The sequence below is a fragment of the Poecilia mexicana genome, unplaced genomic scaffold (assembly GCF_051168715.1).
Source record: "Poecilia mexicana isolate PSO_F unplaced genomic scaffold, ASM5116871v1 scaffold_21, whole genome shotgun sequence".
NCBI classification, from domain to species: Eukaryota; Metazoa; Chordata; class Actinopteri; order Cyprinodontiformes; family Poeciliidae; genus Poecilia; species Poecilia mexicana.
The window spans coordinates 5,851,781-5,876,964 of NW_028263390.1; the positions used below are offsets into that span (position 1 = coordinate 5,851,781).

Here is a 25,184-nt window from a genome sequence, read left to right on the forward strand (position 1 = left end):
CCACACGGCCAGGCCTAATCATTTCTGGTAAAAGGTTTAATGGCCGAATGAAACAAGACTGACATTTGGAGTCAATGTGCGGCTTTCAAACTATCAGCTGTCAAGCATGGTGAGAGTTTGCTTTCTTGTTAGAGTTACTGGTATATTGAACAAGGCAGCTGGAGGAATGAAGGACGACTCCCTCCAAAGCCATACAACTTTCCCTAAAAGTCAACAGCGACAGTTAATTCCAGAAGTGTACATACACTCTCAGAAACTTATCATCAGGTGCGTGGTGCAACATGGAGGTTTCTGTGTTGTGCTTCACATGCATGATGGACGTTGGGGATGTGGTTGCTTTTATATGTGCTCTCTTAGATGAAGGTGTCCCTGCCGTCAGACACACTTCCACAGTCTCTCTTTTGTTGTTGCTTTCCATAACACTTTTGTTTTTTATGTTTTTACCTTTTATCTCTCGCTTGATTTTGTTTCCATCACTTTGCAGTGATGGAAACATTGCCATCACCTTAATCCTCTACAGATTCAAGTCAAGACTCCGATTGGGCCACGCCAAACCATCTGTATTACTTCCAGCCCATAGAAACATGCTGTTAAATTTAAACGATTACTTTAAACCTAACTCTGCCAGGGGTATGAATGATTTTTTACTTAACTCTACCGTTGCACTGTCTTGAACTGAATCAGCAAACAAAAAGCTACCAAATGGGATCACATTCCAACAAAATTCAATACTATAAAGAACAGAAGTGAATAAGTACTTTATTATTATCCACACATGCCACTAAAACAGGTTTCCAAAGACTTATGCATACTGTAAATACTTGTATCTGCTTTAAAATATTAAAGAACAGACTCAATTTCCCAGAAGAAGTATACGGTAAAATATGGACAAAATCCATGTATTTTTCTGTCGCTGTTGTATTGTTTTTCATAATTACAGAGTTGTGAATAATGGTAAATAAAACTATTTTTCCATACTTTAAATAAATGGTGTTTGTATGAAGTTTCCACAGTTGATGGGCACTGAGCCAGCAGGCAGTTGACGACGATATACGTTCAAATAATAGACTTCAAATAGCTCAAATTAATGTGATATATTTGTAATATTTAACCTATGCTAAATGTAGAAGACAGAAACTTTTGTCTATGCTTTTCTATTTTACTTAGTAAATACTTTCAGAGCTGTTCTACAAATGCTATTTAAATATGGGGGACTACAACTTGGATAGCATTTAATTAAATTCATAGTGATTGAAATTCCATAAACAGGGTCTGAAAAATAAAGTTGACGCAGATTACGGAGCTTTCTGTTTAATACTTTAACAGATCTGTCCAGAACTATTTCAAGGCTTCAACAAAATGAACCTTTCTTGGCTTTTCTTCCTCAAGCTGATGGTCAGCTCACGTGTCCAGGTCTTGGTTATCGTCAGGTTTGATTCCTGGGTGATAGGTTTGTCTGGAGAGGCTCTTCAGGTTGATGGGTATCTCTTCTTGTCCAAGGCTTCCGCCTTTCCTAACCTTTTCCCTCCGCCCCTGAGAAATCCCACTGCTGCCCTTCGATGAGACGGTCTGGCCTCTAAACAGCTGTGCCTGTTGCTGACACAGTCCTACCTTGCTGAGGAGAATGAATATGTCCCCTCTGAAGGCCTTTGTGAATATGGCATACAAGAATGGATTGGCACAGGAGTTGAGCGGGTAAAAGAGCACCAATAAGATCTTGGAGTTGGAAACGGTGATAAGAGGTCGGTTCAGAGCAGCCGACATTGCGTAGAAGGAAATGGGAGCCATGCATAAGAAGTCAGTGAAGATGAGGATAGCCATGCGCTTGGCAATGTTGGTGTCCTTGGATCCAGAGTGGTATTGGGGGTTGTGGACTGTGCAGTAGATCTTAAAGTAGCAGGCACAGATGACAAAGAAAGCCAGAATGTTCAGGACCAACACCAGCAAGACGTAGACCTGAGCTGCAGTGGACTGAGTGTCCATTGGGAGGCAGATGCTGACCTTCTGGTAACTGCTCACTCCAACCAGTGGCAGCAGAGCAAGAAGGAGGCAGAGGACCCAGCCAGCCACCATTACGGCTGCTGCGTGGTGTAGACGGAGTTTGCGGTCCAGCCGCATGGCGAAGGTGATGGCGTACCACCTCTCTAGAGTGATCACTGTCAGTGTGTAAACAGACAACTCGCTGGCGAAGACTGTGAAGAACCCAGCAAGTCCACAACTGGGGCCTGTCTGCCAGTCGATGGCGTGGTTGAAGTACTCAGAGCGGGTGTGGAGGTCCACAGAGGCGATGAGCAGCAGGTAAATCCCCATGCAAAGATCGGCGAAGGCCAGGTGGCACATGAGGAAGCGAGAGACTGAGAGCTTGTAGTGGCTGGTGAGCAGCACCAGGAGCACCACCACATTCCCCAAAACAGCCAGCAAGCTCACGAACCACACAGACACCCGAAGGAAGCCAAAGCCCATAATGTCCTCACAGGGATTGAACTCGTCGGGCACCGGTGCACACTCCACTTCCCCTCCTTCCTCGCACACCACATAATCATAACGACTGTCAAAGTCTTGGCTGTTGTCCTCCTGGGGGTTCTTGAGGGTCTCTCCAAAGCCCACTTCCTCGTCTGGCTGGCCTCCAAAGTAGGCGTGGTAGTAAAGGTTGCCATGGAAGTCTCCTCTCCCCTGGTCCTGCTGCGGCTCTTCATGACCTTCGTTTCTCTGCTCATGCTCCGGAAGCGTTTCCACGACTCCGTCTCCTTGAAGAGTTGGCGTGTCAAGGGGTCCCACAGACCGCTTGTGGTAGTGGTCATAGAAAGCAGTTAGGTTACAGATGATGTACTCCAAAAAGCTGGGAAACACAAACAGAGAATTCAATAAGACTGGGCTCAGTAAATAATGTTAAAATTATAACCCAGCAATCTTAAATGTTTCCACATTTTCTTGTGTTTAAACCACACACTTAAAGCCATAAACTGCATCAACTTTTCTGTGATACACCCACACAAGTAAAGCAAATGTACCCATGAATATGAGGTGATTAAAACCATTCCATTGTAACTCCAACCTTCCCCTCAACACAGCATGATGTCGCCACCACCATGTTTTCTCATAGAGTCCAAGGTAGTGTGGAGTGTTGGTGTTAAGCCAAAGGCCCAAAAAGTTCACATTTGCTCTCATTTGATTGGACACCACCTTTACATTTGCTGTGTCCTCCACATGGCCTGCGGCAAACTGTAAAACAAATTTCTTATAGCCCTTTTTCTTTGATAGTCCATTGTTCTATGGTTTACTTCATCTGAACCCTCATTGAAAAAAGATTGCTTCCTGGAGGTGTGGACTCTATTGAAGTTTTAAACAACTGCATCTTAATTTACCCAATCACTAATGTTTGGCTGTGGTGTATGTAATGCTACAGAGGTTATGAAGCTTACCGGAAATTATATGCACTGTAAACAACCATCTCCCACTCTGAAGAGAGTAGTGCCAAGCCGATCCACATTCCAGCAATAATATCTTCAACATTCCTCTTGTTCCAACTTTAATTGTTAAACATTTGGAAGCGTAATCAACATGGACTTCACGGCTTCGACTGCTAAAACTACAGATAGACTACAGTTCGAAAATTATATAGAAAACTGACGTCATCATTCCCAACTCGTCCTTCTTTTCCCTGATTGGCCTGGCTGAAATTCAACTAGAGAAATTGAGCTCAATGGGAGAAATCCCAGACAGTGCAATGAAGGAAGATGAGAATTGAGCGAAATTGTGTAGGAAGGCAAATCTGGATTTATTCTGAAGTTAAATTACAAATATCTAGGTTGCACTGAACTTTATATTGGGGAATCCAAGTACAGGGGGCTTAATAAAAAGGAATGCCACACTTTTCAGATGTTTGTATTGCCCTTCTACTTCCTAGTTTTGTGCTACTCTCTGTTGATCTCAGTGGATATGTTTTTTCATGCAGCTAGCCGTTTCCCTGCTGGGCGGTAAGTGGGCTATTAAACCGTTTACATATACAGATGAAGACGGAGGACTTCTGTTTTTGGAATCATTATGTGACTCAACCGTTTTTTTCCTCCAATAACACCAGAGAGTGACACTAATTATGGGAGCGCTGTGAGGAGCTATAGGTAAAGGCATCAGAGAGTTGATTCAATCCCTGCCAAGATCCACACTTTACAAGTGCGGTAGCCTCCCACTCGCTGTGGGAGATCATCCAACCCTATGCTACATGCACACGCTTCTGAAACCCCCACTTCTCTTACGTTTCAGCCTCCGTTAACAGAGCTGATTTTAAGGAAAAAAGAAAGAACTTCACCCTCGTTTCTTTTTGAGGTTTTTGAAGCCGCAGCAGTGGCTCGGGTAGGTGAGATCAGCTGTGATGAGGTGCTTGAAGGCCTTGATGGGCGGCAGCTTCTTGAGGGACCAGGTGTCGCGCGCCTTCAGCTTCCGCAGGGAGCCCATGCCTGTGGAGGGCAGCGATGTGATTCTTGTCTGGGAGACGTCTCTGAAAGCAACAGAAGGATTACAACACCTGAAAATAACTACACAAGATGCCCAGAGAACCAGTAGTGGTTTGAGGTAGAAGATGTGATGTGTTGCGCAACTGACAAATTAAAACAGCACATAGCGCTGTGTTCAATTTCATACGGCCGACTCGGGTCGTGACACGACTCGAGGTAACCAATCAGTGGTGGTTTTCTTACGTCAAAAGCAACCGATTGTTTACAGTTTCTTTTGCACGATGGTGCGAAAAAACAGCGTGCAGGAATCCTGTTATCAGTGGTTCTTAACAGTATCAAGAAGCTCAATAGGGAACTCATTCAAGGCCTTTAAGGGAAAAACTACACAATAAAAGTCTGCCAAGTTTGGTTCAGAACAATAATAGTCCATTATGATCCATATCTTTGTTCACGCACCACTGCACATTTCTACTTTTTCTTTGCTGCACATTAAGATTTTATGGAGAAGCTGATTTTTCACAAGGTATTATAGCAACATAGATTAATTTAAAGGGTGTAATTTATCTATTTGCGTATTATTTAAGTATTAAAGTTGGCACCTTTTAGTGAAAATTAGCAATAGGACACTATTGCTAAGGTATGCATCACAGATGCATACCTTCATGCATCTGTGACGTTTAACTCCCATCTACTCTTTAGTTTTTATGTTGGATAGGGCAAAGATTCTCCAATCTGTCAAAAAAGACAAAAAGTATAAGAAGCTGTTTAGAAGCACACGATCTAACACAAAAGTTGCTAAAAAAAATCAAACTTTTAGAAGTTGTAGTTAATCTATGTATGAATTATATATAAAAATTGATAGCTTCAAGTAATTTTTGCTTTAATCAATCTCTAGTTTGTTTGCTTAGAAAGTCTGGTTTGTTTGGGGAGATGTGAATGTGCAATTCACATCTTTTGATGCGAACCAAAAAAAAAAAAAAAAGTGAACTCTGGTCCATCTTGGTTTGGTTGAAGTGAACTAAAGCAGGAGGCGAACTGTAGTGCAGGGCATTCTGGGCAAATACAACCAAAACAAACACACAAGTCTACCGCTAGTGGGCGAAAAGTCTCGTGGTCTTTTACCAAAGAGAAAAGAGAAATCCTACAACCGCTAAAAGATGACACCACTCCATTTTTGTTTACATTTTGTGAATAAGGAAGTTGTGGTCAGTGTCTTCTTCAAGAGGTTTTCCGATTGTTTCCTTTAGTGGTTCTTGGTGCAGCGCCGCCACAGGCAACAGGGGGAACGGGTTCTTCAAAGAGTTTGGATCGTTTGTGACAAAGCAAACTGCATCAGCTAAAAATGTAATTTTGGTCCCCAATCGAACCGAGTCTACTGGACTATCAGGTGTGAAAACACTCCAAGTCATGACAGTGGAGGCCTAGACCCATCACCATGCGGGGTGATGAGGAGGTGTTGGTTATGGTGAGTCCAGAGGGCTCAGTGACAGCTCAAACAATAGTCTCCATCTGTTTCCTCAAATTAACTCCTCAGTTCTTCATCTTTCAGGAATTACATTTGGTATTTATTAAGCCACCATGCCAAAGTCAGGCCAACTTCTCTAAGGACAGAGACATGCAGGGGATTGGCAACTGCATCGACATCCTCCAAGGCTCTAAGCTCTCTGTTGTATTCTTTTTTAGTTTTCTTAACACATCTTAACTCAACCTAATGATTAATTTGATAAAATAAAGAAACAGCTCTGCATATTTTCGAAGAATCTGTCCTATTTTTTTGCTGTCCCATTTCCACACACTTCTCCGTCCTCTGCTCTCCTTTCCTCCCACGGGGCTCATTGTGTGAGGCAGCGCAGATTCTAGTGAAGGTCTGATTTTGTCATTTCCAGATGTTTAACTCATGACCTCATGAAGGTGACCTCACTCAGGACATGTTCCTCCGTGGAACAGAGGTAAACGACCTGCGTGCAAATCTGTTTACCCAACCGGATAAGATGCGGCTAAGACTAAACGGTTGTGTCGTCCAGGATGCTTCAGTGAGAAAGGAGAGCAGAAAATAACAGCAACGTCCGGCTGAACTTTCTTCATCACGTTTGCATACAATGCGTGTCAGATTTCCCAGTCACACCATCGCAGCTGTGGGGGAAAGATCTTTTACTTTATCCCGTCCTGCAGGCATCGCTCGTCTAGCCTGCGTAGTACGAAGAAGGACTTTGTTGAATTTTCACAGGAACTTGACACAGTGTGAATAATTACCAGACCGGGGGTATTAGTTAGGATTTTATTCGTTTGCCACATTTGAGTGGGAATTTTTTAATTTCTAAAAACACATACGAATAAAACCAAACCAAACGTTGCATACACAAAGCAAAGCAAAGAGCAATGCGATGTTTTCTGAGGAGTTTTCTTCAAAACATGGCACAAAATGTAAGGATATTTGTCACACAAAGATCTTCATGTTTAACTTGCAAATCAGGTCAAAGGAAAAAACTACAGATTGCTGCATCCGAGGTGCACAAAAGAAATATCCCAGATCCTTCCTCAAAGAAGGTGTTTCACTTCATAACCATTACTACTCCCAACAAAACTCAACAGGCCTTTATGACTCTGCTGTTATTTGCCATTTTATTATTCCAAATAGCTTTCCTACTGTTTGTGCAAATATTTTTGTAAAATGTCTACTGCTGTTTTCTATGCAGAAATACATATGCTGTACATTTTGTAAATACCATACGTATTTGTACTTGTTCAATGTGTTTTTTGTTTCTCATGTTGTTTTGAGACCATTTTCAAGTAATGTTAATGGGATAATAATACAAGTTCAAATCTCTTGAAGACAGCTAAACTTTAATTTTGTGAATAATGCTTCACACTTGAACTGGAAGACATTTTAAATATCCAAAATAAAACACAATAAACAAAACTGAAGTAAAAACCACACACAACCGAAGGTATAAATAAAATGGATTGTGATGTTTCTGTAAGCAAAACTGCCCTTCATAAAATATGAATCATCTCAATGGAAATTATTGAGCTCATTTTAATTCAACACACGATTAAGAGATCAATAGCTTATTGCAATAGGTTTAATACAAATAGTTGACTTTCTGAAACTGGCTGGTTACTTACAGAAGTGTCGGGCCACTGATGGTTCCTGCAAAAGCCCGGCCGTCCATCCTGGTCAAAAACACGTTTCTGTGTAGGTCGCTGGACGAAAGAGAGCACAGAAGTTCACAGGAGAAGAAGACATTCTGTGCATTTCTGTCCTGGTTGCCATAATATTTCCTCAAGCCTCATCACTCCACATTCCTGTTTATTTTCGTCTCATTAGTCGGGCGAAACATGACAGATGAAGGCCTCACTGATTTACCGCATGCTGTTGATTCTAATTGGAAACGATGAGATACGAAGGTGTTCTCCTTAAATGTTGAGCACCTTCAGACACGTCTCCTCAAATCCCTTAAATCTAATTAGAATAATAGACCAGCGGAGGGGTGTGTTTATCTTGGTCAAGCCGTGCTGGGATCAGTTCTCCTCACGGAGGAAATCGGACTCCCAACACAAACACCCGTGTGGTAAGACTCACGAGTTGCAAATCAGTGCTTTAATTGGACTCTTACAAAGACACAAGGACAGCGTTGGGGTTGTAAAATGCAGAAAGAGTCTTAATTTAATATCACTAATACCTCATATCCAAAACATGCAAGTCCCTGGACCAGAGGGTGAAAAGTGTATGAGGGGGGAAGAAAAAGGAGTGTGTTTCTGCTTCCTTATCAGTGTCTTACATTATGTTTGCTTTTTTTAGTCACACTTAAATGTTTCTGATCTTCACATTTTAATATCAGACAAAGATAACCTGAGTAGATGCAAAATATGTTGCTATAGGAACATATACATAACCCCTGGTTGTACCATAAAGTGTATCCCACATTCAATTGGATTTAGATCCAATTCAATTGTATTTAAATCCAATTGAATCTTATCAATAAATAATCATTTTTTAAAGCTATTCTGAGGTAGACCTCCTGGTGTGCCAGAGCATTGGCATTTTCCTTCAGGATTTCCTGTGAAGTCAGTGGTCCATCAGTTTTGTGTTCTATACTTTTATTTTATTTTTTTTAGCCTACTAAAAATTGGCAGACTAGGATGTTGCTACACCTGATAGTCTGATAGACTCGGTTCGATTGGGGACCAAAATTGCAACTCTTGTTACATTTTCAGCTGGTGTGGTTCGATTTCACACTGCTCCACATCAAACGATCCAAACTAATGGAAAAAGCTGTTCACCTCCTCACTTGTGGTGGCGCTGCACCAAGAACCACTGAAGGAAACAACACAAAAACCTCTGACGAAGACACTGAGCGCAACTTCCTTCTTCACAAAATGTAAACAAAGATGGAGTTCCATCCGATTTTAGCGGTTGTAGTATTTCTTTTTTGTCTTTTGCAAAAGACCTCGAGCCATTTCTTTCACTAGCTACACTCTTGCGTTTGTTTTTGTCGTATTTACCCAGGATGCTTTGCGCTGTAATTCACTTACTGCTTTTGGAATGTTCTCCGTTCCGCTTGGCAGGCAGATATGCATTCGGACTGCGCCAGAGTTCACTTCAACTTAACCGAGACTTTGGTTTTTAGGCGGATCAGAGTTTGATTACGTGTTCACATTTCCCCAAACGAATTGGATTTTTTAGATGAACAAACAAAAGTTTGAGCGGAGTGACCTGATCTGGGCTGGTGTGAATGCGCACCATGTGATTCCTTGTTTCTACAGGTTTGTGTGTGTCTGGTGACATCAAACCAAAATATGCCGTTAATTACTGTTAATTCATGATTTAACAAGGGATTGCTAGCTATATTTTCAAACTGAGACTTATTGATTTGTACATCGTCTTTTTCCTCTCAATCATTATGAGATCATTATTTGAAACAAATGGTTGTATTTATTCTAATCAATTTTGTCTGATTATAGAATTTGTTTGATGATCTGAAACATTTAAGCATGACCAAAAAAAAAAAGAAAAGAAGCAAAAATAGGAGGCATAGTTTCTCACATGACTGATTTCCACAAACATAAGAACCAATCTCACTTTGTTAGAGGAGATCTCTTCCACCGTTCTTCCCGTTAGCCACTCTTGGATTTTTTTTTCTTCCTCCACACAAAAATTCCTCCTTTCTAATCAAGAGCTGGACACGGACATTTTGAAGTATATATGAGACGGCTCAAAGAGAACCGGCTTTGATCCCTCTGCTTTCATAGTAAAATTCTGGGTAAGGAAACACACATCCCAGATGTCAGGGGTGACTTAATCCAAGCAAAATGATATTTAATGCATTTCTGGACAAGATGGAAGGTCCCTAATTGAACTAAAACCCCAAATCAAAAAGTTGGAATGCATGTATGATGGAGATTCAGAGTAGTGATGCTTAACTGAACTACTGCGTTTATGTACTGAGTGTTGTACTGGAGTTCAAGATTTTGATTCTAACAGCATTTAATATTCTGGATAGTTCTTTTCTGCTCTTTGCCTTTCAAAAGGTCAACATCTGACAATTTATTAGCTCAAATCCTGAATTATCTACACAAAAAACATATTTTCCCATTCTTGATGGTCTTTTCCTTTTGATAAAAATTAATGCAAGACTCCGAGGTAGTATTTATGAATTCAACACATGTTGTAATGCTTCCCGAAATAATATTTTGTCCACGCTGTTGTGACTGTTGAAACCACCCCAAGAGCATGACGATGACGGGAAACCATGTCTGGCATCTGCCCCTGGCCTTTACACCAGGAAATTCCTTCAGATTTCTGCAGTTGTTTATTGAAGTGTTATTCTCTGTGATGGGAGAAATCTCCTAATCTCTCCCAATCATACTTTGATTAGCCCAGGATTTAAACCGCTTAATCTCTTACACACATTTGCTGAGACTCTGTACATACCCAGTATATTTAGCTTGTTGTAAATGGCTTTTTACATTTTTTAAAATTGGGCTTGACATTATAGTCAAAGTAGAACCAAATCAAATTATGCATTTTACCAGGAAGCTTGTCGCAAGCTACATTTCAATCCAATTCGTCAAGTGAATTTTAAGAAAGTGTTTAAAATGTAAAAAAATATTAAATAAGCAAATGAATTGTGTTTCCATCTACTGGCTCGTAGTGAATCAACTAAGCTACACAGAGAGACATCGAGGTCTCAGAAAAATTGACAGTCCTTCCCCTGAAAATCACCTTAATGAGTGTAAAACTGTTTCAGAAAATTGAGGACATTATTTTGAATTTTGACGTTTCCATCAATCTTTTCGAATGTGATACATAAAAATGCACATAAAATAAATTTGATGGAAACATCATCAGAGTCACACCAGGGACTCCGTGTATAAATGTCTGCATACGCACAAAGAACGTTGCGGCGCAGTGCTTCATGCGCAAGTTGGTGTGAAAATGTGCAGCATTAACGCAAACCTTTAGATTAAAAAATAACAAACTTCAGTGAAATTTCCTGAAATATGACTACACTCTGTTATTTTAGTTAAGGTGCATCAAACCCTTGATTTTATCTTAAATGGTTTAAATCTAATCAATGAAACTGAGCCACATTTAGCACCATTCTTAATACGCCTAAAAAAAATAAATAAAATGATGAGAAAACCTCAATCGGATGTAAAGATTAAATTACTTCAGTTTTTGTCAGATTAGATGTAAATGCACATCAGTCTGTGCTCTGGTGCGCACGAAATGTGTAAAAGTTATTTAATGGGCACTTAGATTCTCATAAAAAAAAAACATTTTTTTAAAAGTTTTCTGGGCAGGTCCACAAAATGTGGGTGGTTTGAATAATGAGCTCAGAGTGGAGGATTGTGTCAGGCTCCAAGAAGAATTTGAAGATGAAATAGACTGCCATCACACTGATGCTTATTGATAAGAGAGGAGAAAAACAAATAAAGCCAACCATGAGTTAGCTTAGCTTCTCATTAGCCTTAAAACATCAAACAGCTCCGATGGTCTCATGCTAAATCAATGCTGTAACAACAATCGTCTCCATTACTCTTCAGATTTTTAAAGCAGATATAGCCTGTCAATGAAGTTAGAACCTTCACATTCCAAACAAAGCCCAAACTGTTTTCGTCTACACACCGTGGAAACGTATCCGCACCGCTTGAACATTCTCCCATTTTGTAACGCTACATTAACAAAGTTACATAATGCATTTTACTGGGATTTGATGTGAAAGAGAAGCAAAGAAAGGGCAAAACTTTGAAAAAACACCTTTGAATTCAACTACAGTGGCAATTGTTTAAAGGTACAGTTAAACCCCACCTCCTCAAAAACTCATATAACTACCTATTCTAATAGTTCAAACATTAAATATACCTTAATATGCATAAATACACAAAGTACTAGCCTTTTTAGCATTACCATAGAAGCTAACATCCATGGTCTTGGTTAGCTTTGCTCTTAAAGGTACAGCACTTTGCAAGCAGCAACCAATAACATGTTGAGTAGCACTGCATGTCTGTGCCCTGGTATTAAAGCTTTCCAAGCTGGATTTCATTTAAAAGCTCTTACATAATTTCTATGAAAAAACATTCACAATCAAATTCTCCAGATTTTTCGTGAATCATTTGCCGTTACGTTCCACAGAAAAATTCGCAAATAGGTGAATCCGCAAAAACGAAACTGTGAATAGCTGAGGCTCCACTGTTCAGGTCTACCGGTGTACATGATAGGTGACATAATTTGTTTCCAGTTTTTTATTTAAAAATAACTAAAGCTCAATCAGACTGGATGAAGAGCATCTGCTAACAGCAGTTTTCAGATCTAGCTATAGATACACAACCGCAACACCAGACCTAAACCTTTGCCCACTTGTAAATAAGGCTTGAATTAACCAAACAAACATTGGGGAGTTTATAACTGTTTATAAGAAGCTGAATAAAAAGAAATTCCCTGAAACTGATTCAATATAAATGAATACAAGAAGTAAAATAAAGCAAATTAAAAACGTTATCCTGTTAGACAAATGATGTAAATACTCACACTTGATCCAGCTTTGTCCCGTTAAAGGCGTGATGTCGTATCTCTCTGAAGCCATTGCCATACAGCATTCTGGATAATATTAAAAAAATCCCATTGAAAGTGGTATAATAAATGTTCTTGGATGTAAATACTTTCCATCTGCCAGCCGAGCTCAGAGGAATCGACTTATTTCTCACTTTGGAGTAAAACCGTCTGTGTAATTTTGTGGCTTTTACACCAAACATTTAGCTCACTTCCCACACACTTCTACACTCACACACGTGAACATGAGCGAACGTCTGTGTACTTGTTTTTGTTGTCGGCGTTCATGTGGGAACATGTTTTTAAAGTGAGCTCAAGCTGAGTGTTTCTTGAAGGGCCTATTTTAAGGATTTGGCTGGATTTAGAGATAATGTTCCTTAAATATTTACATATTTATTTATCTACATATTTATATTTGTTTTGGGGGGTGGGGGTCCTGCATTTTATTTTATTTTTTCTATTGTACATGTTTGGAGATATAGTTGCTGTTGGTGGCGTGCAAATGTCTCACACTGTCAGAAACTCGCTCGTGATGCCCTGGAATGAGTTGGCCGGGATCTCGGTAATGGAGGGATGATTAACAATTTCCCTGCAAACGAGATGAAAAGAACAGAGAGGAAATAAAATATGCAACAAATAAGAGGAAGAGTTACATCTGGGAATTAGATTCGGACAACGAAGGAGGAATTGCAGTTTATTTATCAAAAAGTTAATGGGATTAGTGGCAACATTCCAGGATACAGATGCAAATGGAGACACAACTTCAGGCTCATCCGACCAATACTGGGGATGGTAGAAGAATTGTCAAGGAAAACCTTCTGTAATATTTCAGCTAAGTCCCAAAGTCACACTATGTCACTCTGTGACCGAACCGTCTATCAAATTGTGATACATATTGGGATTCACGACAGAGGATCAAAAACACAAAAACATTATACACTGACATGTCCCAGAGACTTTGGGGTCATAATAAAACATATACTTTAGGTACACTTTAGGAAATAACTATACTGTAAAAATAACCAGAAACCTTTACAAAGACCTGATGCTTTTATTTTGATGTAAAGCAGAAACTGATGGTAACAACCTTTTTGCCTGTTACTGTGCAAACATGGTGTGTATGAATCCTTCTGCTTAACATCTGGACTTTCTAGAACTAACAGTACACAGATAGCTGTTATTGACTGTAAAACAAAACTTACAGTATGAAGTTCATGTCGTTTGAGTGGATGTTGTTTAAAGCAGGGAAGGAAGTCAGGCCAGTATTCAAAATCCCCCTGAATTACAAAAGAGTGAGAAACAAAGTTCATAATAAAAAGTTCAAAAATAGAGATTTAAAGACATCTTTTCATAATTTTTAGTGCTGAATTATACCTTTAAAATGTAGTACAACTGACAGCCATTAGGAAACACATTCAAATATATTTTTTGCTTCGTTTAAGATATACACGATAGAGGTCCATCTGAAAACCATCCCACAGTTTTGAGATTGGTATCATCATAAATAAATATTCCATGACTCCCCTCTCTTTGTTTATTTATGGCTCATTCAAAAAGTCAGAAGTCATTTATTTTGTGTCTCATTTAAAAAGATTCTTTAATTCTGGATTTTTTTTTTCACTGCAAACCTTAAGCGTAAAAACTGATAAATAAAAAATCAGTGCAGTAAAACCAAACAGCGTTTGTTTGAATTGATCTGATGTTCTAGAAACAAGTTGCTTTGAGATGACTATTTCCAGTCAGAACCTATCTCTATTTCTCCAAAAGTGAGACAATTCTGAATACTAATAGGAACTCCAAGGAACACCACTTTTTAAAAATATCTAAACTATGTTTTCAGTTTTAGTACCGTTAGAGTGTGGAAGTAACCTCTGAGAATACTTACAGGTACTTGAGGTTCGGGAGATGCTTAAAGGCTTCTGGATCGACATACGTCAACATTTTTGTGTTCCGAATCTCTCTGAAAAATAAAAAGAGGTTTCAGAAACTAGAAAAATATTTTATTAAATGACCTAATTACAAGTCTAATTAAGAGGCGGCTGAGTCTAATTTTTGGTTTTAGATCCTAAAAATTGGCATCCAACAGAGCTGGGGCTGACATCCAAGAGAGGAAAAACTACACTGGAAACAGGCTAATTGGTGATTAATTAGCATATTTCCCGTGTTGCCTGAACCAGAGCAAAACACCGACTGAAGCCATATGGCATTTAGGACTGCAGATTTATTTTATGTCTACTCTGGCTCTTAATTTCACTCCTTAAAATCATGTTAAATTCAAAAATATGAATCTGACAAGACTGTTTAACAATTGATAGTATAGTAAAGATCTTTTTGCCACTATTAAACTGTGAAGGATATTCCCAGCTGCAGAGGAAATTAAATGTTAAAATAATGACTGCAAGTAGGTTCAAAAACATAAAGGTGTGCATATTGCCAATGAATAATAATTAAAGACAAACCTAAAAAGTAAAAATAAAGAAAAAGCCTTTAAGTTCTACCAATTATTCAGTGGGTGTATCCAGTGGCTTCTTCCCTGGGCAGCATGGTATGGGGGGCATCCTCAAGATATAAAAAACTAAAAGTCACCTTTTTTCTGTCTTGTATTTTGGTATTTCATGTCCAACCAGTGGGAATAAGTGGCCCCTGTCGCTTTTCATTGTAAAATATTGTTTATCACTGAACAATGGTGAATTTAGTACATGACCATCATCAAACATGTTCCAATATGAACAGCTCAGATTTATTTATGGTATTCTACACTGAACACAAAATCTTTAAAACGCAGTTTGAATTTTGAAAAATTATAATTACATTTGTGAATACACAAGTGTTCTTAATGGCTTCTTGGCCTTAGAACCACCATAGGTTAAGAAAAGCGTTGTGTAGATATAGTTTATAGTGGGCATCTCTAGACAGTTACACTACCCTGATTTATGGATGTTTTTAGCAGTTTGCAGCAACACGTGGCATAGCGGTCGAGTGGGAACCATATATATGGAAGCTATTTGTCCTCAACAGATCTGTTGCACCTCTGTTGCATGTCTTCCTGCTTTTCTCAGCCCATTTCCTGTCTGATTACTTTGAATAAAGGCAAAAAGTGCCATGAAATCTTCAAGAAGCTGTCATTGAACGAAGAATTAGGTATATTTTGACACGATCTGGCTTCAGATCAAGTATCAAGTCTTTTCTTCTGCATGTTGCCTTCTTGTTCCTTGTCTTATTTTCCCAAAACAGAAGTCAACATGCCTGAATGGAAGAACAATTCTCTTTGCTTTAAAGTCTCCACAGAAAAATGCAATATTACCAAAGAAGGCATTACATCAGGGAAGATTTCTGAAGCAGTGGAATGATGCCAGTCCTCCAAATCCTTTCATGAACTGATTGCTGTAGATTGTAGACATTTATTTTCAGCATTTGTGAACAGTTTGAGTATTTCGGTGTTCTCATTCTGAGGAAGAGAAGCCTGTGCAGGGGCACTGGGTTTGAAGGTGCCAGTGGAGGCGTGGGATAAATCAATGCCTCGAGTCGATTCTGGCTTTATTAACACCCAATACAGATGGATACAAGTCATGCTTGAACTCCGCTGACCTAAACTGAACGGCATGTACCCTTCAATCTTCTCTGTGTGATGTCACTAAGTGTCAAGTCTACATTTCGGACTGCAGTTTTCCAGTGGCTTTCGAGATTATATTCAAAATCGCCACAAACCACAGCCTGTAAATAATCTTCCTCAGAGTCACTTCGGCTTCCATTCCACGTACCGCGATTGGTGTGCAACTTGGAATAAGGGTGCCATTCTTCTACCCAACCAATCTTTGTCAAACAAATGGAAAAACTAGGCCTGCACACAGGGCACAAACAGGGACAGATTTAGGAGAAAGTAAGATCCTGACAGTTCCAGAGTGGCTTTTAACTTGACAAGGCCAAGGCTCACTGCCATCTTGTGTGCAGTTTCTCTTTTGCCAGTATAGAAAGATCATTTTTTGACAACACTCATTGGATTGACCAGTGCTCAGAACCTGTAAAAGTACAGGCAACTCAGAAGATGTAAGAAGTAAAGCACCATCTTCAGCTACCACATCTTCCTTCTACCACTTCCTGTCGTCTTCTTTGTCGTTTCCGCCAGTAGTGACATCTGGTTGTTGATCACATGACTTATATGATGTGAAAACATGTTTCCATTGAGGTTTTGTGAAATACACTGATTTGGATACAGCAAAAACAAACAAACAAAAAAACCGGCTGTGCAGAAATTGGTGAAAAACTTGAGTTTTTTAGGAAATTGCAGTATTTAAGCTTGTATGGAAACACCTTCCTAAAAATAATGAGCAGAGAAATGAACTGAATATACAATATAAATAAAAAAACAACAAGAAAGGGATCAAGACACAAAGACCTGCAAACCATGATGATAAGCTGAGATCTAGAAAATGAAAAGGACTTGCTTTGCCATTACTCATGAAATGGATGTCTCAAATTAAACAACTGCACAAAAAAAAATAAAACCTCAAACTTCCCCTCCCCAACTCCAGTCCTTGATGCACAGCTGCCGTCTGCCAGGAGCAGCCAGCAGGAAGAGGAGCATTCATTTTTGTCTGACCCTGAAGGAAACCTGAGAGAGATCCCATTATCTTAGGTATGGCGCTAGATTGCACCAATCAGTGGCAAAGAGGCCCAGAAGATCCAAAAACACACACCCTCCTAGCCCAGATACGGCCCTCAGCTGGCAATTTGGATTACGGCTCCCGTCTGTGATGCCGAGCTCTGGAACTCAGCAGCTTTAAAGGAAAGACGAGGGCAATTAAGACGGAACCGTCGGCCAAATGCGGATTTAGGTCATTTAAGCTTGATTTCTGTAGTCGCGCTCCCTATATGTTAGCACAGATCGTTGTTTTAGAAAGTGCTCCAACTTGTAGCGACTCATCCTATAATATAGAACGCACAAGTGGGTTTTCCAGTGGAAAATGTTTTATTCAGACAGATGTGCAGCCATAAATCTCTCACTTATATAAGCTGATGGTTAACTTCTCCGCCCTAACACACTTTAAAGAGTGAAACCAAGAATAACATAGCTCACTTTAGTTAAACTCATTAGATTTGTTGCAAGTCAGGATCAAGAAATCCCCAAAATGAAATTTTTTTTTTAGGCTCCATAAATTTGTGGAGTTTAGCCACAGCAACTTCTGTGGCTAATGAACTTAGCTACCGACTCTCATTAGCCACAGGCAGCCTTCGAAATGAAGCATTCTGTTCCCTTCCACTGAGCAAATGGATCAGTTTAGTCAATAGGGGATCAATAAAGAGCACTTTTCCTTTCCCGTTAGCGACTTACATGTGGGTGATTTTCCTCAGGTTGTAAAACGAGTGCCTCTCCAGCCGCTGCAGCTTCTTATCCACGTAGATGTATCTGGAAGACAGAATCCAGCAAATATAGTCTGTTTTCTTCAAAACATGCATTGGGATTTTATGTTGTAGATCAGCAGAAAGTAGTGCATTATTGTGAAGCATAAAGAAAATAATGAATGGCTTTTTGTTTGCATGCTTGGTTTCTTGTCTTCTGACTGGAGAACCTTTGTCAATATGACTTCTGCCAAACATTAATATGGCTTCTGATAGTTTCGTGTCACATATGGCTGCTTTTCCATAAAGGTCAGATTTGTAGTGAATGGGAGTCGTGGGGGAGAGCTGCTCTGGGAAGCGGAAGCTCGGAAACTGCAGCTCTGAGGAGGAGCTACGTCTTGAAGGCGGGGCTAGGTCCACCCAAGCGTTTTGCACAGCTGAATGGTTGCCATGGGAGATTAAATGATTTCTCAAACATGCATGAAAGAATCAAAGCAACAATCTAGGTATGTTTTTGATGATGGAATAACATTATGACATGATGTCAAGCAGGAAAAAAAAATCAATTTTACCTAACACTGGCCCGTTAAGTTTCCTTTCTTCCACTTCACAGTTGTCATTTATTATGTAAGATCCCAGTAAAATGCTTTGCAGTTTATGGTTGTTTTGTTGGTTTTCAGATAGCATCACGCCATAAAAAATAGCTGCATTTTTAATTAATAAATTTTTTTTCTCATATCCTTCAGTCAGTAGGAACTTTAGCTAGAGACACTTGAGGCTCACAGAAAACTTCTCATCCGAGTCCATCTCCACTCATGCGGATCTTGGACATGCACCAGGCAGCTGAAGAGCAAGACTCGAGAGCACTGAAATGTCACGTCTTACTTCAACAAAAAATCTCCACCTCTACTGAGAGTCCAACACACACTCAATTCCCCAGTGAATGTCTGAGCCTGCTGTGGTTTAAGGGCCAATATTCCTACTGAAGAAAACCTTCTATAGGTTTAATTAGGGCTCAGAAATGGTACTGAAAAGAGAGCAGATACTGTACTTGGGTAGAGGGACAAAGGATAAAACATGGCAGCCCTAAGTCATGTTGCAAAAACAGCAGGTGAATGTAAAAAAAAAGAGATGTGAAGATGCATAGATGTGCATATAAGAAAGAAAAATAAGCACTTACATCCCTGAGATGTTGACCACGCTGGCAAAAGAATTCGCTGGAATAGATGAGAGTTTGGTATCAGAAAGCAATCTGGTGAAAGAAAGAAAAAAAACATAACGATCCTTCGTTAATTTTCTCTGCCGGCCTAATCCTGTTCAGTGTGGCAGTAAGATTGGTGTCCATTTACAGGAACCACAAGGTGGACTGGTTACCCCAAACAGGTAACAAGTCCATCACAGAGCCAACAGAGACGATTCAGACGATGTGTCAAAGTCATGTAAGAGGAAAAGAGAAGAGTCACGGAAAGAAATAAGTTAAGTATGTTATTATTAGCATAGCTTAACTTAGCTTGACATGTGTCACCTTAGTTTAGCATAGCAAAGTGCAGCTTTGAGAAATACTCAATACTCACACTAAATATTAACATTATAAACGTTTATAAACAGTGATTTAAAAGTACACAAAGATGCTTTGTAACATATATTACATCTAACTTTAATGCAAGGCTAATGATCACAGGATTTCTTTCTGGATTCTTGTTATTAATAAAAGACACTATTTCTCTACCAACATCATCAAAAACTAGACCAGGCACCTGTAACCTAAAATCTATCGAATAGCCATAAAAAAAGTGTTTGAGTAGTTATGAGAAACGATAAAGCTACTTTCGAATGAAATTCATGCAAATCCTAAACTTTAAAATTCAAAGGCAAATAAAGAACATAATTTTAAGATAAATGGATAATAATAAGAGGAAAATTGGGAGTACACATCTTTGATGTGACCTTGGCAGGTGACTTTCTTGTGGTGGATTGAGGAATCTTAACTGGGAATCAAGATTGTAGCCACATGTGAATCTGTCATGTTGAATTCCTGGCACCGAGGAAACGCAGACAGAGTTAATTCTGTCTCAGCTATGAACAGCATGTAGAATATACCTCTTCTAAAAACTGGTTTTAAAGCCAGCCTCTTTGTGTCCCTCTGGTTATTTAGAGAAACAATGGATGAATTCAGAAACCGAGATCTGGACTACAGGTCTGAATCACAGTGATGTGGGCAGATCAGCAGTCGGCAGACGGTGGAGCACAGCCCTCCGCACGCGCTCTGACAAACTTACACAAACAGAGGGACACAGAACAGATCCTGGCACCAAACCACCTTAGCTGGAAACAGAATGCAATTTCTCCCAGGAATGTAAGGAGAGGTCCGCGTAGCCCACCTAAAAGATTTAAGGAGAAAACTACCACAAGTTATTCTTCAGGATGGAACGTGTTATAACTAGATTGTCCAGGGAGCTTTTTATCAAGAGATTTGTCTCATTTTAGTATAGAATAGCCAACATTTCAAAGCATGAGTTACATATTATAATACAGATCTCACCCTCTGAAAAGTTTAAACTCCCTTCATTTCCTGGTTTATATCCTAACTAGGGTGCTCAGATGCAAGGTAGTTTCAAGTTAGCTTAGCATTCTGTTGTTTATAAATGATTCCCAACGGTCATTTATTTATCAATTTGAGAAACAGGATTAGGATGTCACTGACTTTTTAGGGATCTGTGCCGAACTAAGTTCAGAATTTATCTCATTCAAACTCCAGTCATAAAACTCAGAGGTTGCTGTGAGACTAAAACTATCCAACCTTTTTTCTTGGAGACTTCTTTTACCTCACTAAATTATTCTCAAATGGTATTCTTTCTCAGGGTGTTTAAGAAACGTGCTGTAAGAGGTAAATATTATATCTGAATGCATCGTCCAGACGCAGAAGGGTGTCACGCTACGCCGCCCTCTTAGTGTACTTTGCTTTGCTTTCCACATCTCTGACTCCCAGTGACACATGGAGTAACATTCACACATAAACGCACTTGCACACACACACAAACAAACTTTCACACACACACACACACACACACACACACACACACACACACACACACACACACACACACACACACACACACACACACACACACACAAAGGATTCCATACTGTAGAGGGCACACTCCACGAAAAAATAACCTCACAGATGTCTGTCATGCATTCACATTTCGTTCTTAAAAAACGTACTTTTACTTTCACTCATTTTTCTGCAAAAAATACATTCCATCAACTGCGGTAGATCCTTCTCTTTCTGGTAAATTTTAATAATTGTATTGCACAGCTTCCAAGACTGTAATTAATTTGTCTTTAATATTTTCATCTTTACAATGAATGGCAGTAATAATTACTGGCCTGGAAAAATATCTACAATAAATCATATCTATTTTAAACTCCTTAAAATGAGTACAGCTTTTCCTCTTAACTGTTTACTGTAGCTTTAGACATTTCTTTCATGTGGTTTAATGCACTTGTTCCTCTGGATTTGTTAAGGGATCTGTGTAACTATGTCAGAATACTTGCTGATGGAGCCCTTCTCATAGAACAACTTCTGTCACCAGTAAGGGGAAAGATAAAGTTGTTCTATTCCATTCAATAGAAATGATCCTACATTAACTGTAGATATCCTTCCTACAGACTCAATGTAGGTAAAATTGATTCGAAAGTCAAAGCTCATGAATGATGTCGCACCTTAGTTGAGTTCTAATTAGAAGCCGGAAAACCAGTGAGATTTGCTAACTGTTATGCTAGTGACCAGGCTACATTCTATTAGCAATTCAAGCTAACCAAATCTGCCCGAAATTCTGACTTCCAAGAACAAACACGCTTGTCATTGAGACATAGAGAAAATTTGTACTGTCACTGTTCCCTCATTAAAATAGTTTGTTTTGCTAATTTTAGCTGGTTGCTAACAAGTTGTCTTGAAAGTTGGACTTTCTGCAAGGGAATTGTGAACTATTTGAGCTATGTTAGCTAGCTAGCTATGTTAGCTATGAGCTAGCTAATTTTCTATTTCACCTGTACTCTTTTCATACTCTCTTTGATTCCCTATGCCTTAGGTGGATATGAATTTATTACTTAATCTCACAAAATTATGTAATTTTAACAGATTGAAGTCTCAACGGCCAGTGTGACAGATGGGTCATTTATTCCTCAGCAAGAATACAACAAAGTACAAATTCCTAACGTTTAATTTCCTAGCACATGCCAGTCAATACGTGATCTATTTCAGGCTTATGTGGCAGATATTTTTACCCGAGAGTTTTATATAGCGCTTGAGGGATGGATTCATGTCTTTTGTTCTCCTGAGGTTGCTGGGTAAACTTTGGGCAGGAATGTGAGGAAACTAAAGTGGACACTCAAGGCATGTGGGCCGGTGAATTGAAGCAGTGATCAGGGTATAATTTTATGTGATGGCTGCAATGCAAAGGGTTGTAGAAGGGATGAAGGGATATCGCGAGACATTACAAGGCAGGAATGAAGATTATGATAACATAGCAGAGAACCCTCTTTATAACTCGGGCTGCACTGAGTGAGTCCAATGCAAACGATTTATAAGCCAGAGAAGGATCCGTGTAACAACTTGGAAGCTTTGTAGTTGTTTTTAGATTTCCAACAATTACCAAGACCTTTAAGACACAAGAAAGAGGATAGCAAGGTATAGCATAGGAGACCAGGGAACACGGCAGACCGACCAGGTATAAAGCTGTGGAGGAGTTTCTAGAAAGATTAGTAATGGCTGTCTGTCTAAACTGACAGGCTGGAAAAAAAGAACATGTATCACAGAAACAGTGCAAGAGGGACGTGGTAACTCTGGAGGAGCTGCAGAGATCTGCGCTCTACAAATCTGATCTGATCAGTGCTATTTTTTTCTCTTTGTGTGTACACTCTGTTTTCTTGTGGCAGACATCTGTTCACACTGACCCAGGTTTAGGTTCTGCTAAAAGTTTCTTCTTGGTAAAGGGGAGATTTTCCTATCCACTGTCACCACATGCATGCTAAGTGTGAGGGATTGCTGTAGTGAATGCTACAATCAATATGATTCAGTCCTCTGGGTTTCCTTCAACGGAGCACATTTTTATCAAATGGAGTAATAAACTAAACTTGACTGCATTGTTTGATAATTGACTTTTTTTAGTAAAGTGCCTTGAGATGATGATGTGAATCAGCCTCGTATAAATAAACTGAAATAAATTGAATTAAGTTAACCAAGAAGATGTTGCAAGACTTTAAAACTGATGCTCACTGACACTTGCCATCAAATCCGAAAGAGCTTCAGCTGTTTTCAGAGAAGAATGGGCAAAAATATAGAGTCCAAAATTAGCACAGGCAAATCCCAGAAGACCCAGCGCTTCTGGGATTTGAAAATGAATTTTCATATTCATTTCACTACTGTTTCGGTGTTACTGGAAATTCTGCTTTAGGAAAAGGGAGGAGAATCGGGGTGCACTGTGATTTTTCACAGCTCTCTGGCAACTCGCGTCAGTAGCACTTTGGCTGTTAATTCATGCCGTTTTTCCCAATATTTTAAATGCCCATATGGAAGACTGTAAAATGTTACGTACACACTGGACGTCTGATTTCCTCCTCTTTCAATGATCACACGATACCATCTGGTCAATTTCTGTAGGTTAGAAAAAAATGCTGGCTAGCCTTATGCAATTAAAAAAAAAAAATCAACACATATAAACTTCCGGGAGTCAACGTGTGTTGATTGGAAAGTTGGCTTCTCTGTTTTCCTACAGTTTGCGTGAGAAATGCTGAAGTTAATTATTCATCATATTATCCATCATATTACGCCAGAACACACCTTGAAATTTTGCTTCTTTTTTTAATGTTCAGACATTTAAAAGTAGAAAAATAGGTTAGAAAAGCTGAATCTGCCTTAACACTAATGGACAGAATAATACCTGAAAAGAGAATAACTGCTTACTAAAAGACGGCCCTTAAAATCCCCGTGGGTGCACTTTGATGGAATATTATAGCGTAATGGTTTTCTTTCTTTTTCTTTTCTTTTTACCTCAGGGTTAAGAGCGCTTTTAACATTCAAAATGCATGAAAAAAGAAAGAAAGAGAGACAGCAGAATCGCTTTTGCAGATGCGTTTAGTACGCCTACTACTTACAGTGTTTCTGTGCTTGCTGGGAACCTCGGGAGAATATCAATGTCACTGCAGCAGATCGCGTGAGCTCTCCACTCGGAGCAGTTGCCCCTGTCCGGGCAGGAGTAAGGCTGCAGCTCGGTGCCGCTGATGGGGAGAGTGATGAGGGTCAGCAGCGCGCATGTTAGCACCTGCGTGGTGGGGCGCAGCCGGGTGGAGGAAGTGCCGATGTCCGAGCAGGTCGCCCGCCTCCCAAAAGTCCGCAGCAACATTTTTGTTTTTACCTGCTGAAAGTTGCGTGATGTCCTTTTTGTTGTGGTTGGTGTATTAGTCCTAAGTGCTCGCCGTGTCTTGCAGAGGCCCCAGACTGGAGGAGCTGAAAGGTTTTATTTTTTTGGGGTGGGGGGATGCTGTACCTAGGAGGTGGTCTCCGACTTAAGAAGAGGGTGGACTTACAAAAGGCAGAGTTAGAATGTCCCCATCCCGGTTTCCCCTCCTTCTGCGTGGCGTTGTCGGTAAAAACGTGGGTATTTTTTTGCCTGGTGTAGCCGCAGGGCCCGATTTAAAAGGACAAGGGACACTAGAGCCGGGTTTGGTGCCCTAACAAAAACAAACAAACAAACAATAATACGCCTTTTTTATCCACATATTTGTTAAAATTGTCACCATGTCATGATAGTATTCATATTTAGTAAGTTTTTTTTTTTTTTTTTTTGGGGGGTGGGGGGGATATTTTTATGAGTAGTTTCACTTCACTATGCTTTTTACTTTTATTTGAGGAATATTATTATGAACAATTGTTGCACTTACTTGATTAAATCTTCTTCAAAAAACTTCAGTGAAGAAAGTACAATTACAACCAAAAATTACATTACAACCTCGGAGTTCTTGGTTTTACACCAGTTTTGTTGTTGTAATGTTATTTTTTTTTTATCTGCCGAACCTGATAAAAAAATGACTCGCTGGGCAGCGAGTTAATTGGAGATAAATGAGATACAGTAAATATATATTGACATTTGAAGTACTCTATTCAAACAAAAATACATTACCTACTGTAAAGATTAAAGTTATGTGAAGTTTAATATTGATAAAAAATGACTTGAGAAAGTGTTTCTTCAGCTCGAATGTGTTATTTTCATTTTTTATAGTATTGTTTTTATTTTAGTCTTCACCAAGCTTTGCATGTAACTGTATAAGAG

General features: G+C 39.5%; 1 protein-coding gene across 1 annotated transcript; it reads right to left on the minus strand.

Annotated features, from left to right (window-relative positions):
• Window positions 1-736: 736 nt before the first annotated feature.
• Window positions 737-25,040, minus strand: tshr (thyroid stimulating hormone receptor). Its single transcript, XM_088001883.1, has 10 exons — window positions 24,010-25,040; window positions 19,031-19,102; window positions 17,843-17,917; window positions 14,396-14,470; window positions 13,713-13,787; window positions 13,022-13,099; window positions 12,490-12,558; window positions 7,581-7,658; window positions 4,310-4,498; window positions 737-2,839 (listed from the first exon to the last, which is right to left on the minus strand). Exons 1-10 carry the CDS (start codon window positions 24,255-24,257, stop codon window positions 1,402-1,404), a joined length of 2,397 nt encoding a protein of 798 aa, XP_087858009.1. The 5' UTR covers window positions 24,258-25,040; the 3' UTR covers window positions 737-1,401.
• Between the last annotated feature and the right edge of the window lie 144 nt (window positions 25,041-25,184).

Bases quoted from the DNA above. Each gene is read 5' to 3' on its own strand.
- tshr (XM_088001883.1), bottom strand. From the start codon at position 24,257: ATGTTGCTGCGGACTTTTGGGAGGCGGGCGACCTGCTCGGACATCGGC. The intron at 17,918-19,030 runs GTAAGTGCTTAT...TCTGTCTTCCAG, and splicing joins GTGGTCAACATCTCAGGGAT to ATACATCTACGTGGATAAGA. The intron at 14,471-17,842 runs GTAAGTCGCTAA...TTTATTTTTCAG, and splicing joins CTGAGGAAAATCACCCACAT to AGAGATTCGGAACACAAAAA.